Source organism: Acinonyx jubatus, chromosome E4 (genome assembly GCF_027475565.1).
Source record: "Acinonyx jubatus isolate Ajub_Pintada_27869175 chromosome E4, VMU_Ajub_asm_v1.0, whole genome shotgun sequence".
Lineage (NCBI taxonomy): Eukaryota > Metazoa > Chordata > Mammalia > Carnivora > Felidae > Acinonyx > Acinonyx jubatus.
In genome coordinates this window covers 63,551,398-63,566,113 of record NC_069395.1, presented here as the reverse complement: position 1 = coordinate 63,566,113, position 14,716 = coordinate 63,551,398, and the positions used below count along the sequence as shown (strand labels likewise).

Genomic DNA, 14,716 nt, shown 5'->3' with positions numbered 1-14,716 from the left:
GCTTCTGTGGCACCGGGGTCGCCCAGGGCCACAGGCTCCTGGAAGAGAAGGCTGAGCTGCCTGCGCGCTCCGGACAAGTCCCTGCCTGGGCCCCCGCGCTGGGCACCAGGACACGCTTGAACGCGACATGCTGGCGCGGGCCGCTGCCGCCGAATGATGTGACCCTGGGTGCGCTTCCTCCTTACAGGGCATTTCACGCCCCTGCCACCCCGCGGCGCAGCCACAGCGTGTCGCCATCGCGGGCAGCCTGGGGGTTGACGCTCTCAGGGCCACCCCCCCTCCTCCCTCACGCGGCCCCGCCCTGGCCCACGGGCACGAGGCTCGTACTCCTCTCCGGGTGGTGATTCTCACACGCACCGCAAAGCGAGCGCCACATCCGTTCCCCACTCGGGTGTTGCCCCGGCAGTTATCACGCCTCCGTGGTTATCGTTCCCAAAACCTTCCAGCAGGAAGGATTCCTCACCATCATTTTTATGTGCTATTGTTTTTAGGTTTATTTTGAGAGAGAGCGAGAGCACGCACGTGTGAGCAAGTGAGGAGCAGAGAGACAGGGAGTGAGAGAATCCCAAGCAGGCTCGGCACTGGCGGGGCGGGGCTCGATCTCGCAAACTGTGAGATCGTGACCTGAGCCGGGATCAAGAGTCAGATGCTTAACGGATGGAGCCACCAGGCACCCCTTATGCGCTATTTGTGAACAGGATGACCACATATGGATGGTCTCAACTGGCATGCTGCTAAGAGGGGGCTCTAGTAACAGTTATGTCCGTACAACAGGGACCGGTGGGAACCCCCCGGGGTGAACCAGGACAGACGGCCACCCTCCCGTCGAAGACACGGTTGGAACGAGGAGGTCACGTGACCAAAAAACACGAACAAGTAACAGCTCATCGTAGAAAGCCCCGAGGTTTTCGGGTTATTTGTTACCACAACACAACGTGGCCAACACTGACGAATACAAGCCTCAGAGCCGTGTAGCCTCGTTACCACCGCTGTGAAATGGGGGTAACGCAACAGTACCCCTTATCCGCCGGGGATGCGCGGGTCAGGGGAGCTCATAGGTGGAGGGCACGGTGAACAGTGCACAGACGTTAGCTGGAATAACGTGGAGAGCAGACGAACGCCCTAAGAACGCACTGGAGTCCAATGGCAAGCAGACTGGATTACGACGGGGAAGCGACAGGAAAGCCAGTCCCGCCCCCCCCCCCCCCCCCCCTCCAGCCACACTCGTGCTGCCCTGTAGAGGTTCGGGGGCCCTGCCCCTCTGCCGCAGTCTGTTAGCTGCTCCCGGATCTGTGCCGAACACGTGGACTCCACAGACCATCCCCATGCCTGCTTTCCTGTGGAGTCCCCCACTGCCTTGCCCTTTGGTTCCTTCCATCTCCGATGACAGGACCTTAACCCTGAGTCAGCCGAGCAACCCACCGTTTCTGCTCCTGAGCCCGGGTCACTGAACACAATCCTCCAGGATTTCCTGCGAATCCTCACCTGGGCTCTCTGTCAAGGCAAGCTCCTAACCTACGACCTTCCTCTCCATTCAAGAATGAAACAGGCCTTCCTGGGTGGCTCCGGCGGTTAAGCGTCCAACTTCAGCTCAGGTCATGATCTCGCGGTTGGTGAGTTCGAGCCCCACGTCGGGCTCTGTGCTGACAGCTCGGACGGGAGCCTGGAGCCTGCTTCGGATTCTCTCTACCCGTCATGAGCCCCTTGGAGCTCATGCTCTCTCTCTCAAAAATAAAATAAATATTAAAAAAAAAAAGTAAGAATGAAACAGAGGCCATTGGGTAGGAACTGTCTATGCCGGTTCCTTGGTCCAACCCACCCCAAAACAATCTTTTTTTTTTTTTTTCTTGCTCTGGAACCTGGATCCGCCTACTTCCTCAGGGTCTTTGACTTCTCTCCTATCCTCAGCCCTTTGAGTACACACACGCCTGCATGTGTCCCCTCTTCCAAAAATAACTCCCTCAACCTGCTCTCCTCCTGCCCTGTCCTCACGCTCCACTTTCTCACAGCCCTCTGGTCCCCAACCCACCCGACAATGCCCCCGTCACTTTGCCAAACCTGCTCCCGCAGAGGCCACCCGCGAACGCTGTTGCTACCACTGGTACACATTTTTCCATCTTTATTTAATCTTTTTGTCAGTTTATTTTTTATTTTGAGAGAGAGAGAACCAGCAGGGAGGGGCGGGGGTGGGGGACAGAGGATCTGAAGCAGGCTCTGCGCTGATAGCAGAGAGCCCGATGCGGGGCTCAAACTCACGAACTGTGAGGTCCTGACCTGGGCCGCAGTCAGAGCTTAACTGACTGAGCCGCGCAGGCGCCCCTGCATCCTCCGTCTTTAACTTCCCTGCCCTCGCTATAGCCTTGAGATCCTTGCGATCCTCTCCCACTTGGCTTCCTGATGCTTCTCTCCTGCTTTCCCCCCTCAGGCTTCTCCTGCCCAGTCTCTCGTGGGCCCCTCCTCCCCTGCCCTCCCTTAAGTGCTGACCTTCCCCTTGGGCTCTGACCCTCTTCCCTTCCGAAATCCAAGTCTCTTGCCAGATTTTCCTCTTACTGATCCAACTGGTTGTTGGATGTACTCGCTCCTCAAGCCCTAGACGTCCACTGCCAAACTCGCCATTTTGCCCACCAACCCTGACTTGCTTCCTGGATTTCCTAGCTGAATTCGTGGCTCTACGATCTGCCCGCTGTCCAAGTCAGAAACCTGGGACTCCGGCCAGACTTTTCCCCACCTATGTCCTTCCACCAGCCACGTCGTTTACCAGCTGGTCTCTCTGCTTCTTTCTAGTCTCGACTCCCCCGGAGCTATTTTCCATGCTATTTACAAATGCTCTTTCTCGATGATCATCAGAAAAAGTCGAAATTCTAACACTAAAACCCTAACTGCACGCCTAACCCGATATCCTTAAGGATACAGCCCCCGTCTACCGCCCCAACTTCATCTTTCATCATGTTCCCCCAAATCCACACCAAACACACTACACCACCTTAAGTTCCCAGATTGCTTCATGTTTCATGACACCCCCAGGGTTTTTGCACTCACTGGTCCCCTGTGGAAATACCCCGTGTCCTGCCACCAGCTCAGTGAACTACTTGTCTTTACCGTAGGTGTTACCTACTCTGGGACGCCTTCTCTGCTCACCAGACCCTCTCCTCTCCTGGAAACTCACCCGCCAGGCTGAGTGAGCTACCCCTCTTTTACACTTCCATAGCCCCCTGAATGTGCCCCAGCCTGAAATGTGGTTGTTGACTGACTTGCAGATCTCCTTCACTAAACAGGGACCTCGATCAGTTGGGGACCTCGATTAGTTGGGGACCTCGATCGGTTGGGGACCTTGATTAGTTAGGGACAGCGCCACCTTGCCCCTCTAGTTCCTAACACACCAAGAATACTCAGTAAATGTTTCATGAATGAATGGACAAATAGTGACAGTTTCTTGGGTAGCAGCCCCTCTCTTGCATGCCTAAGAGGAAGAATCATAAGCAACATCAAATGTTTATGTGTGTGTGTGTGTGTGTGTGTGTGTGTGTGTGTATGTGTACACACACACACGTAGGGGTGAAGCATCTTTAAATAGAGATCACTGTGGGGGGCGCCTGAGTGGCTCAGTCGGTTGAGCATCCGACTTTGGCTCAGGTCATGATCTCATGGTTCATGGGTTCGAACTCTGTCAGTGCAGAGCCCGCTTTGGATCCTCTGTCTCCCTCTCTCTCCGCCCCTCCCCTGCTCGCGCTCTCTCTCAAAAATAGATAAAAAACATTAATTAAAAAATAAAAAATAGGGGTGCCTGGGTGGCTTGGTCAGTTAAGCATCTGACTTCAGCTCAGGTCATGATCTCGGTTTGAGCCCCGCATCAGGCTCTATGTGGACAGCTCAGAGCCTGGAACCTGCTTCGGATTCTGTGTCTCCCTTTCTCTCTGCCCCTCCCCCGCTCATTCTCTCTCTCTCTCTCAAAAATAAACATTAAAAAAAATAAAAATTTGCATGGATGGAACTAGAGGGTATTATGCTAAGCGAAATTAGTCAGAGAAAGACAAATACCATATGGCTTCACTCATATGAGGACTTTAAGAGACAAAACAGATGAACATAAGGGAAGGGAAGCAAAAATAATATAAAAACAGGGAGGGGGATAAAACATAAGAGACTTTTAAATATGGAGAACAAACTGAGGGTTCCTGGAGGGGTTGTGGGAGGGGGGCTGGGCTCAATGGGTCAGGGGCACTAAGGAATCTACTCCTGAAATCACTGTTGCACTATATGCTAACTAATTTGGATGTAAATTTAAAAAATTATAAACATTTTTAAAATAATAAAAATGTTTTAAATAATAATAAAAATTTAAAAAATAAAAAAATAGGGGCGCCTGGGTGGCTCAGTCGGTTAAGCGTCCGACTTCAGCTCAGGTCACGATCTCACGGTCCGGGAGTTCGAGCCCCGCGTCGGGCTCTGGGCTGATGGCTCAGAGCCTGGAGCCTGCTTCCGATTCTGTGTCTCCCTCTCTCTCTGCCCCTCCCCTGTTCATGCTCTGTCTCTCTCTGTCTCAAAAATAAATAAACGTTAAAAAAAATTTAAAAATAAAAAATAAATAAAATAAATAAAAAAATAAAAAAATACAGAGAGATCCCTGTGTGTGTAATGCATGCACATGAAAAGCTAGACAGGTTATGGGAGACTATTCATTTTCCTTTACCTTATTTCCCCCTTTGCTTGTAAGTTCCTGGGCCTTTCTCCATCACGATTCCTTGTGTTCAGATAACTTTATTCTGCTCTTTCAACAGCTGTACCTCCTGCACACCAGAATTTCTCGATATTCTCACTCAGTAGTCAGGACAATACTCTCACGGCAGCTATCGTGAACAGGTAAGAACTCTAAAGACAGAAGAGAATCGCCACTTCCTCGCATTATCAATTTCCATTCAGTCTTCTTTTTTTAATTTTTTTTTAACATTTATTCATTTTTGAGAGACAGAGAAAGCATGAGCAGGGGAGGGGGAGAGAGAGAGACAGAGTGAGAGTGGGGAGGGGCAGAAAGCGAGGGAGACACAGAATCCGAAGCAGGCTCCAGGCTTCGAGCTGTCTGCACAGAGCCCGACACGGGACTTGAACCCGCGAGCCTCAAAATCATGACCTGAGCCGAAGTGGGACGTTTAACCGACTGAGCCACCCAGGCGCCCCTCCATTCAGTTTTCTCCTCTCTACATTCAATTACCTCAACTCCTTTAGCTGGGTTAATATCATCTCAAATGAGACTTATAATCGACACTCATAAGCAATTAATTATCAATATTTATTTCAATCACGCCCCTTCCACGTTCAGATGCCAAAGCATTAGTCGTTTGTGGCTTTCCCCATGCTACTACTCATTTTCAGTTTGTGCTCATTCTGCCCCATTCCAAGATCCTCCTATGCCAAACCTGGGGTCATTCTGGGCATTCTTCATTTTTTCAGCTTAATTAATTTGAAGGTCACCTGAGTTTTATTGCGGGGAAATTAACAACGATCCACGGATAATGTTAAAACGTTTTAAGAACAAGCTTTAAAATAATTAGCAATTTGTCATTCCATAAGGCTAGACCACACCAAATAAATCTGTGTTTTACAGCATAATGATCATCTTTAAAGAACAAAGTGTCTTGAAATAGTTGTTACTGGGCATTAATTAGCGTATACAGGAATTATAAGATAAAACGCGAAATTCACAAGGACAAGCCATTTTTAAAATCAGCCTCTCAGTTAGAAATTAAGTCTTCAAGGCACTTAACTTTCATCTATCACCATCATTGCTATATAGTCCTTGTAATGAACTGAATTCGATTCTGGATCAATTGCAGCAGACAACATTTCTTCCATTTCCTCCTGAGAGAAAGGCTCACCTGGGAAGGACAAGAAGGGAAATTCGTCATTTACGATCCTCTGATCTTTTTCTTTCTCTTTCCGCCGACCAGCTTAATTGCCACGGAGCCCCCCAGGTCCCTGCCGTGTCGCTGGTTCCTCTCCCTGGGGCCCTGGAGCCAGCACATCATGACCATCCAGACACTCAAAGAGCAGGCAGTTGTACTCCTGGCCGACTTGGGACTTAGTCTGCCTTGCAGACATCATAGCTCAAGCGACCTATAACATCGATCACTCCAGCCAGAACAGCAGGAGAACATTAAGACCCCCCTGAATAAGGTTGCTTATTTATTTAAGTTAAAACTATTGGAATTGCCTTCACCCGAAGGCTCACTTTTCTAGGGAGTTTAATCATTATATTGAGCAAGGCTGTGACGAAGGGATTAAACGGTCTCGATGCGAAATTGCTGAAGAGCCACTGACAGGGACGTGAAGTCTCTGAATACTCCCTGACCAGCTCGGCCAGCTTTGTGATGCCAGCTGAACCCACGGACAGATGCCACTCATCCTCCGGGTCAAAACGGTCCTCTCTGTTATAGTCTGGCCCAGCGTTGCTGTCATACGAAACCAAAAGTTACACAGAAAATCTGTGGATTTTGCTGGATCCAGGTAACAGCTGAGGGTCATCTTGGACCCTGATGCCACCAAGATGAGAAGCAAACCCGGGAGGAATGCCTGAAAGGTTGCCAACTACTTAAGAAAGAACTTTGTCCTGATATTAAGCAAAAATACAGAAACGTCCAAATCGCCAGTTTCCCCCAAAAGACGCTTCTCTGAGCCGGTGAGTTACTAAGGCCTGAGGATCACTTATCTTCCGAGTTTTTCACCTGCCACGACACACGATGTTTTCCAGGTCGGAATTCAGCTAAAACCCCAGAAATCATTCAAGTGGGGATCGTGAGGACAATGATAACAGATTATCAAACAAGGGCAATGTGTCAAGTTCTCAAAACCGTACTTACATCCTGAGAAAAGACAGAACGCTTACACAGCCTAACATCTTTCTTATACCTGATTAAATGGAAACTCCACTGCCAATGAACTCCAATGGGCACCGTGGAGGTCCTGCACAGAGCACTGGTAACAACCACGTGTTGAGACGCACGAAGTTAACCTCCCAAGCGCCTCACAAGACGAAAGGATGGCGAAATGGAGAAGATAATCACGGCAGCCATCTAATGCGGTTGTTATGAGGACTCAACATGTTATTATCTAACTAACACTTAGAACATTCTGGCACACAGGTGGCAACATGTATTTGTTGAAACAGAGTTTTGGAGACCTTCCCTGCTGCTAAATACTGTCTGACACCATCACACGCCTGGACGTCTTTCAGGAATTTGGTTCGCTGCGGCTTATCATGTGTTTCATATGACATCCCGGGCAGCCAGAATGCATCTTCCCAACCTAATAGTCTGTGGATGTTGCGAAACATCCCTTATCTCTGTGTCCGAGGCAGTCTGCTTCTGATATCTCGGTGTCAGTCAACAGCATTCCCATGACACCCATCATCTGAGTCAAGGCCCTGTTACTCCTGCCTCAGGTCCCACCTTTGTTCCCTACGTGCTGTTACTCATCGAGACCCACGGATCCTGCTGTAAACAGGCCTACTGTACCTCTCTCTCTTTTTGTTTCAGTTTATTTATTTTTGAGAGAGAGAGAGAGAGAGAGAGAGAGAGAGAGAGTGCCCGTGAGTGGGGGAGGGGCAGAGAGACGACACAGAAGATCCGAAGCGGGCTCTGTGATGACAGCACAGAACCCAATGCGGGGCTCGAACTCAAGAACCGTGAGATCATGACCTGAGCGGAAGTCGGACTCTTAACCGACTGAGCCACCCGGGGGGCCCCCTGTATCCATCTCTCCTTTCCATTCCGCCTGCTGGCTCCAGACTAACCTCACTAGGGCACCTTCCCAAAGCCGCGGTAGCCTCCTGACCGGTCTCTTACTCGTCCAACAAACCGCCAGCACCAGACTGGCCTTCCAACAATCCCTCCTGCCCTGTAAGGACCATCTGCTCAACACCCCGCGATGCTCCTGTGGTGCCCACAGGGTGAGTCCCGAGCCCTGAGCCCAGGCCTCAACAGGCTAGCCCACAGATCTACCCAGGGTTGTCTCCTGCTGTTGGCCAGCAAGGCCCCCAGGCGCTCTCCACTCACAGTCTCCGTGATATGGAGATATCACGCTCACTTCCGCCTCCCCACCTCTGTTCACACTATGATGTCAGTACCTATCTCTCTCCATTGGGCCCCTTCACGAATCCTTCTTTCATCTGCTCATTCATTTATTTTTTATTTTTTTTAAATGTTTATTTATTATGGAGAGACAGAGAGACACAGAGCATAAGCAGGGGAGGGGTAGAGAGAGGGGGAGACACAGAATCCGAAGCGGGCTCCAGGCTCCGAGCCGTCCACACAGAGCCTGACCCGGGGCTCGAACTCACCAACCGTGAGATCAGGACCTGAGCCCAAGTCAGTTGCTTAACCCACTGAGCCACCCAGGCGCCCCTGCTCATTCCTTTAATTCAACCCACATTTGTTGAGACTTACTGTGGTGGGGGGGTGGGGCTATAACGCATAAGACTTTACTCTTGCTCTCAGGGCACCTGGGTGGCTCAGTCTGTTGAGCATCTGACCTTGGCTCAGATCTCCCGGTTTGTGAGTTTGAGCCCCGAGTCGGGCTCTGTGCTGACGGCTCAGGGCCTGGAACCTGCTTCAGATTCCGTGTCTGCCTCTTTCCCTGCCTCTCCCCCACTCATGCTCTGTCTCTCTCTCTCTCTTTCAAAGATAGATAAACATTAAAAAAAAATCTTTTTGAAGATATTTGTTACAGTGTCACAACAGTGCTTGGTGACAGCCGTGACAGCCAAGTCATTCTTGTCCTCGTTGCCCGTAGCCTCACCTCATGGTGGGTCAGGTCAGCGTGGCCCAACCAGCTGTGCCGGTGGACAATCTTGGTCTCCAATCCTCACAGTCACTTACTTGCACTTTTGGTTCTGTCTCTAGTGATGGCATCTGTGCATGATGCGGGACTCAACCCGCAAACCAGCGAACGGAGCAAAGGAGACAGAACCCTAACCTCATATGGGAGGAAGGAACGTGACCCAGATGGGCACGGTTTCAGGAGAGTGACCATCAGGCCACAGAAGTCCAAGGAAGACGAACTTACACATCCGCCTGAGCAGAGAGAGTGCCTCAAGAAAACAGTGTTATGGGTAACCGGGCACGTGTAGGTCAAGGTCAAAGCAAATACAGAACGCCGCCAGCATAAAGAACTGGAAGTTTCCATGTGAATTCTATTCAACGGAGTCTGTATTATCTGTAAGTTCATCAACTGAAAAGCTCTTTGAAAAGGAATTTTACCATAACCTAATTCAAATCTTCAATCTAGTCACAGGCACTGATTTATAGTTGATAGTTCATGTTTTCCAAGGGCGTAGCTTTTATTCTGAAAATACTCTAAGCGAATGGAGTGCCTTCAATTTGTAGAAGTTTCATTATACGTTACAAAATCCTATACAGCAACTATCACTCTCCCCTTCACCCACCTTTCGTCCTCTTACCCCCACAAAACAGAACCCGTTCCCAAACCAAAATAACGGTGGTCAATAACTCTTTGAACCAGAATGATTGATTTAAAAGCATCTCCTAGGGGCGCCTGGATGACTCAGTCAGTTGAGCATCCGACTTTGGCTCAGGTCGTGATCTCGCGGTTCGTGGGTTCGAGCCCCGCGTCGGGCTCTGTGCTGACAGCTCAGAGCTTGGAGCCTGCTTCGGATTCTGGGTCTCCCTCTCTCTCTGCCCCTCCCCTGCTCACACATTCTCTCTCTCTCTCTCTCAAAAATAAACATTAAAAAATTTTTAATAATGAAAGCATCCCCTAGAATTTTTCCATGATTGTTGTTAAATTATTAGTCACTTAAATAAGTCACAGTTTAAAAAGAAGTAATACATCACTCTTACCTTCTTCAGTCATATATTTGATCAGTTCTTCCTTCAAAAGAAACCCACGTTTAGATGGATCTAATACCTAAAACAAAAGGCGGATATTGTATGTTTGGTTTGGCGAATACATTCTATATGATGCATTTTTCACATAAATACATATAAAATCTGGAGCTTACACACCTCAAACGCTCGAAGAAGGATATCCTCCGGAACTGGTCTGTATCTAATTATGCAGTAAAGGGAGCAAATGTCACAGTATTTAGCTCAGTCTCTACACAATAAACGATCACATAGAACAAAATAGCAGCTGCTCATATACAAGGATAATAGTACTTCCCTCACTGAAACAGTTTTGGATTTCGAGATATGAAAGTCGAAAGGGCTTCACACCCAAAGAAAATATTTAGTTCAAAATCACGTGATGTTATCTATTCATCTTTCTCATCATGATGAAAATCCACTTCTCGGGAAATAAAATTTCTATAGTCAACCAACTGGGGTAAGCTGACGCTACACGGTCTTTAGAAGAGTAATTAGGGTTAAGTCTCAGTGATGATTCAAAACAGACGATAATAAATCTGTTGTTGGTTTATGCTTTTGGTAGCCTTTTGCCTCTGTAATTACACTTTGCTTACCAGATTAGTATAAACATGGTTGATATTTCTAAGCATATGCCAAATGGCCGTTCAGAATGCAGTGACTGGGGCGCCTGGATGGATCAGTCAGTCAAGTGTCCAGCTCTTGGCTTCGGCTCAGGTCATGATCTCACGGTTTGTGAGTTCGAGGCCTGCGTTGGGCTCCATGCTGTCAGTGCCGAGCCTGCTTGGGATTCAATCTCCCTCCCTCTCTCTCTCGTCCTCCCCTACTTGTCTCACTCTCTCTCTCTCTCTCTCTCTCTCCCCTCCCCCCCCGCCTTTTTCTTTCTCTCTCTCTCAAAATAAATAAATAAACTTAAAAAAATAATTAAAAAAAAAGTATAGTAAAAGTCAGAAGGAAGCTATCCCAGGATAAACACTGGTTGGTTGAATAAAATATACAAAATGAGGGGCGCCTGGGTGGCTCAGTCGGTTGAGCGTCCGACTTCGGCTCAAGTCATGATCGCATAGTTCGTGGGTTCGAGCCCCGCCTCGGGCTCTGTGTTGACCTCTTGCTCAGAGCCTGGAGCCTGCTTCAGATTCTGTGTCTCCTTCTCTCTCTGCCCCTCCCCTGCTCACGCTTTGTCTCTGTTTCTCAAAAATAAATATAAAAAAATTTTTTTTAAAAGAATATACAAAGTGAAAAAGCCAAGTGTTTTTAAATTAAGATAATTCTAATCACTACCTCCACAACTGCATGTACCTTCTTACCTTCTTTCCAGGAGTACTTCAGTCATCACTGGAAGAAATTTTTCAAATCGAATGTATCCAGTGGGTTCTTCTTCCTCTACCTAAACATTCCATAACGAATAGCCATGTAAAAAAAAAAAAAAAAGAAAGAAAAAAAAAGAAAAGAAAAAAATAATAGCCATGTATTACTTCAGCAAGTGCACTGAGCAACTCCTTTTCCAAGCACTGTGCCAAGCGCTAGGGATTTGATAATGAGCATACTTGGGTATGGTCCCTGCTCGTAGAGCTTATATTCATTAGTGGAGACCCACATTAATCAAAAAACAACAGAGCTGAGTGTCTAATTATAAACATAATGAAGTGAAGGAAAATGGGTCTATTAGAGCATAGAGCAAAGGGCAGTTGTAGGTCAGATCAGGAAAGGCACTCACGAGGAAATCACACTGGAGCTGATTTATAAAGGGTGAGTAGAAGGTACTTAGACAAAGCCAGCAGAGACGAGACTCCACGTAGAGGAAACAGGATGCGCTAAGACCCCGTGGGAGCCAGGAGGCTGAAGGGGGGGTGCTCGGGAGCAAGATGGAGGACGTTTCCAGATGAAGCTGGAGGGAGAGACAGGAACCGGAGCTTGCTGGGTCTTATCGTCCATGAAAGTGACTCTGGTTGTCATCCTAAGACCAACGGGAGATCCCCGAAGGCCTTGTAGATGTGTGTGTGTGTAAATGATCACACTGGTTGGGGGCAAGGCGGCTTCTGCCGTGGGCTCAGCAGCTGTGACAGAGCTTGGACTAGAGTGGTGGCCATGACAAAGTGGATGGTTTCAAGAAAGATTTAAGAAGTAAAAGCAATAGGGCAGAGCTGCATCTATTATGGGCAGAGATGAGAACCAAGAGAGGAGTCAAGGACTCTGACTTGCAGAGACGGGATGCAGTGATGCTCTCCCCTGTGATGAGGAACACCGGAGAAGGGCCCCGATTAGGGGACCAATCATGTCTCAAGGACCAGAGTACATATCAAATCACCATAATATTTACTAAATGCCCACATGGTTAATGGAACTTTGTTATACCACTGCTAAATAAAACACTACACCCGAGGAAGAGAAATTTGGGTACCTGGCAATGTTAAATGAGAATGAGAGACTCCCACCCATAGGTTCAATGTCAACGGTGTGGCCGAACAAAACACTATTGATCTTAACTTTCATGTCAGGCTATTTACGAGGAGCTGTAAATTTTCCACTCCTTTTCAAAAGTCCTATTAAAAGGCTCGTAGATCCCAATTCAACACAGGACCTTTTAACAGATTCATTCTTTGAACAAAAAATAAGAAATCTATAGGTTGCTGCTAAGTGGAACACACTGTGGTCCCGATGACAACTATTTTCTAACGTTTATACTAGAAGCTCAGAGGCTCACCTGGTATGAGCGGAGCCCTCGGATTCCACTATCAACAGAAAATGTCACCCATCTCATGACACAATGATACTCCGGACTCTCTGAGCCCGTCAATAAGCGAACAATTATCTCAGCAGCTGCCTCTCGGTACAAGGCGAGATTTTGCAAATTAATGTTCATCTGGCTCCGATGTGCTTGAGTAGCACTGTGACTCCCAACCCTGGGAGCCTCTTAAAAATCAAATGTCGATCTCATGAGACTACCTTTGGAGGGATAATTTTTAAGTTAAAATGGCGGGTTTCTATGCTGATCACTTTACCAATTTGCTCCAGAAGCCGGGGCGATCAATGGCTTGCCTCCCTCTCTCCACATCCCCCACAAATAAATCACCGTGGAGCAAACAGTCTCGACCTTGAAAGATCAAAACTCCTCTATATTTTATGAGCATCCTCATCAATCTACAAATGGTCTGGAGGTTCTCCAAAGCTCAGCTCTATAGCACTCTGTCCACCACGTGAGAATTCACAACACATAGCATGGGCCCCGTAAGGCTCTCCTGGCTCCCACACGATCTCCACGATCCCCCTGGGGGCTCGCAACGCTGGGGCAAAAACTGCAATCATTCTGGTCCAATCTATCTGTGAGAGCCAAAACTGCACAAAAAAAGCAAGTTAAAGCAGATCTCCAGCGAACCAGGATGGCAGGAGATGCATGCATTTTTTTCTTTTAAGACAGATAATGAATAAACAGAGGACTTACGGTTAAAAAGTAAGAAGAAAAATAAAGAAGTCCACCTTCAACTTGGGCAGAATGTGAAAATCTTTCTATGACCCAACACTGTCCTCTAGAGGCCACATCTCATCCATTCTTTTGTACACAAAGATGCAGAAGCAATGGCATAAAAACGATGCAATTAAATAATTCTTTTTTTTAATGTTTTATTTATTTTTGAGAGAGAGAGAGACAGAGCACAAGCAAGGGAGGGGTGGAGACAGGGGGAGACACAGAATCCGAAGCGGGCTCCAGGCTCCGAGCTGCCAGCACAGAGCCCGACGCGGGACTCGAACCCACCAACAGGGGGATCATGACCTGAGCCGAAGTCAGACGCTCAACTGACTGAGCCACTTGGGTACCCCAATTATATGATAATTCTTAATACATAGTATTAATAAACTGTTTTGGACTAAAAACTATTTTGTATTAGAGAAGGTTTTTTAGCATTTAAAACAACTTTTTTATTTTAGAATAGTTTTAGATTTAGAGCAAAGCTGTGAAGATAGTACACGGTTCCCATATACCCCCACCCATTTTCCCCTATTGTTAATCCTTCCATTTCCATGGCACAATGCTAGTTGGCTCATTGTCACAATTAATGAAGTGATATTAATACATCAGTATTCGGTAAACTCTATGCTTTATTTGGATTCCATTCATTTTTCTAAAAGTCATTTTTATTTGTTTTTAATTTTTAAAATTTTTTTTCAACGTTTATTTTTGGGACAGAGAGAGACAGAGCATGAACGGTGGAGGGGCAGAGAGAGAGGGAGACACAGAATCGGAAACAGGCTCCAGGCTCTGAGCCATCAGCCCAGAGCCCGACGCGGGGCTCAAACTCACGGACCGCGAGATCGTGACCTGGCTGAAGTCGGACGCTTAACCGACTGCGCCACCCAGGCGCCCCTGTTTTTAATTTTTTAAATGTGTATTTATTTTTGAGAGAGAGAGAGAGAGAGAGAGAGAGGGAGAGCGCGCGCGCGCATGAGTGGGGGAGGGGCAAAGAGAGAAAGGGATGGGGCTCGAACTCATGAACCGTGAGATCATGACCTGAGCCAAAGTTGGATGCTTAACCGACGGAGCCACCCCAGGGGCCCCTAAAAGTCATTTTGAAAATATGGTATATTTTTCTATCATAAAGAAGAAACCAGAAGAGAAGGGAGGAATCTGGAAATACAAATGGGGAGAGGGAAGGCTAAGATGTGGTTCTGTTATTTCTGGTGTAGGACAAGCTAGTTAATGTTATGAGGCCACAAGTAAGATAGGACAAAAATACTATGTTCTAGAAATGTTATGCGATAATGGCTCAAAGGTTATTTAGACCCACATACTAAAACGCCATTAAGATTTAATAGAAACAGGGGTGCTTGGGTGGCTCAGTTGG

General features: G+C 47.6%; 1 protein-coding gene across 1 annotated transcript in view; it reads right to left on the bottom strand.

Annotated features, from left to right (window-relative positions):
* Window positions 1-5,269: 5,269 nt before the first annotated feature.
* The window catches only part of EFCAB2 (EF-hand calcium binding domain 2), a 120,950-nt gene continuing 111,503 nt past the window's right edge, over window positions 5,270-14,716 (bottom strand). The window contains exons 4-7 of the mRNA XM_027046449.2: window positions 11,183-11,262; window positions 10,017-10,059; window positions 9,852-9,918; window positions 5,270-5,873 (exon numbers count right to left, since the gene is read on the bottom strand). Of these exons, the coding sequence (XP_026902250.1) occupies window positions 5,758-5,873; window positions 9,852-9,918; window positions 10,017-10,059; window positions 11,183-11,262 (306 nt within the window). The 3' untranslated portion in view covers window positions 5,270-5,757. The remainder of the gene's footprint in view (window positions 5,874-9,851; window positions 9,919-10,016; window positions 10,060-11,182; window positions 11,263-14,716) is intronic.